Source organism: Lottia gigantea (assembly GCF_000327385.1).
Source record: "Lottia gigantea unplaced genomic scaffold LOTGIsca_687, whole genome shotgun sequence".
In the NCBI taxonomy this organism is placed as follows: Eukaryota; Metazoa; Mollusca; class Gastropoda; family Lottiidae; genus Lottia; species Lottia gigantea.
In genome coordinates, this window is record NW_008710340.1 from 8,677 (window position 1) to 10,986 (window position 2,310).

The window sequence follows — 2,310 nt, forward strand, 5'->3', positions numbered from 1 at the left end:
GGTAATTTAAATGATTATTCTATACGAATCATCCGTCTGTCGGATATTTTAATTAAATGTTTTGCTTCTTCCAATAGTAAACAATAACCTGTTACATTTCCTTGTGTTTTTTCAATATAAATATTTATATTCACCCCTGTTTTGAAAAGATCTTCTTGATGAGCTGATAGATCAAAACAGAAGATTGGATGATTAATTGCAAAATCTAAATATTCAAACTGAGGTGAATTTCCAAATAATTCACACATATTTTTATAGTTCCTATACAATTCATTATAATCCTTTGTGGTTGGATTAATTGTTTTAATTGTTAAAGGTTGATTAGGATAATTATCATTGTTTAATCTTACTTGAACTTTACGGATTATAGGATCTTGAGTTTGGTTCATTGCTACTCTAAAGATATTATTGTTATTCGTTTGAGAATCTGGTAAGTTCTTGAAATCAACCATTAAATATCTTGCTGGTTTAATAGTGTTAGTGATTGGCCATGTAGTGGATTCTCCAGTTAAAGTTATGCTACCTATTGTGTTACGACGAATAAAAGCTATATCAATATCTTTAGTTAATGATTTAAATATTCTCGTTTCTACTTCAATTGATGGTGTTATTACCGGTATGTAAAGTTGGAGATTCGGTATTTCTAATTTTTCATCTGAAGCATTCTCTCCAAAGAATATCTTATCATCATTGATTTCTCTTTGTAGATGAATTTTATATGGTAACCCTATAGAAACTTTTCTGTGTTCCAACAGGCCGAATAATGGATATAATTTCCAAGCCTATTATTCTCAACAACATTATTGTACTGAAGTACTCGTTTTTCAAATCCATGATTACCTGCTCGTCCTACTCTTTCTATTGTGTTTCGAGCAATAGCTCTCATTCTATATTCATTTGCATCATTTGGAACATTTCTTACCGGTTCTTTTAAAACTCTTCCATCACCAACATCGGGTATCCAGTCTGAGACTGAATCATAGTTTTTGGGATATAGAACTGTTTTCAACATTGTGTCAAATTCCCCATGGTTTCTATGGGATTTGAACCAGCTTCCAAAACCATTTCAGTAAATAAAGATGAGAAGAAATTGTTTTCTAACGTTGTGTTGGTTTGTGGTACACGATTCTCATTGGGAGTTCCGTCTTTGATTTTGAAATCGCATCTGAAATAGGCATCAGACAGAAGCAACCAATTTGATAATGAATTTATCTCCAAAGTGACCCTACCCCCATCATTTAGTTGAGATCTAGAGCCTACGGTTGGTTCATATAATTGAAAGATCGGATCTAATCTGCCATTTTTAAAGATAGGTTTTACCCTATTATTTGGAAACCATTCACACCCATGGAAATGCAGGAAGAATAACAAAAAATCAAAGTAAGTTTTAATAAATACAAGGAAATTTAAAACATAAACAATTACATGTATATTGATATACACTTCTACTAGATATACTTCAGAGTTATTTCCCCCTCTTACACTATTGGGAGTCATAGTTCAAGGGTCAAGGGTCACGACCGCTCCTATAGAATAGCTAGATATACTTAAGAGTTATCTCCCCTCTTACATTATTGCCAGTCATAGTTCAAGGGTCAAGGGTTACGACCGCTCCTATAGAATCGCTAGATATACGTCAGATATTTTATCCTTTTCCAAAACGCTTGTTCTTCACCACTTGTTCTATTTTATATTTGTCACAGAGTTCGGTAGATTCACCCACTGCCTGCGATGGTTTAAGTATTCTTCGTGATATGAAATGTTGGCATCTATTGTGTCTGGAATAAAACAAAATTGATATTTTAAAAGATAACAAATAACATGTCATCTTAATTACACCCTATCGTCTTTTAATTTAAACAAAGAACATACCTTGATTTTGTATGATTAAATTCCTAATCTTCCAGCGTAACAAAATTGAGACAGTGTTAATAGTTGAGAGTTTATTCTGTCTATGCTGACGTGGCATGGGCGGAATGTTATATGTTAATATAACCATCTTCACCTGGTTTTGGTTTATCGTTTTCGTCTTATCGCAAATTTAACCTGGACCAGTGTAATTATGACCTGGAAGATGTTTTTCACCAGGGGTATTTTGCCCATGGAAATCCGGGAAGAGAACCTAATGATTTTTGAATGTCAGAACCGAAATAAGTTTTAGGGGTTTGAGCAATTATCATTGACATTTTTATCCTATAATTTTAAAACCATTGCCTTTTTTGTTTTCTAATCTTTTGTTTCGCATTTCTCTTATATGTTGCAATTCTTTTAACTCGTTAGATCTTTTCACTGCATCGCTTATATTACTCC

The 2,310-nt window shown here is 32.9% G+C and overlaps 1 protein-coding gene across 1 annotated transcript; it reads right to left on the bottom strand.

Annotated features, from left to right (window-relative positions):
• Positions 1-14: 14 nt before the first annotated feature.
• LOTGIDRAFT_176054 (hypothetical protein) lies at positions 15-1,012 on the bottom strand (the record flags this gene model as incomplete). The annotated part of the gene is made up of 2 exons (XM_009065207.1): positions 15-782; positions 923-1,012. 2 exons carry the CDS (start codon positions 1,010-1,012, stop codon positions 15-17), a joined length of 858 nt encoding a protein of 285 aa, XP_009063455.1.
• Positions 1,013-2,310: the final 1,298 nt, after the last annotated feature.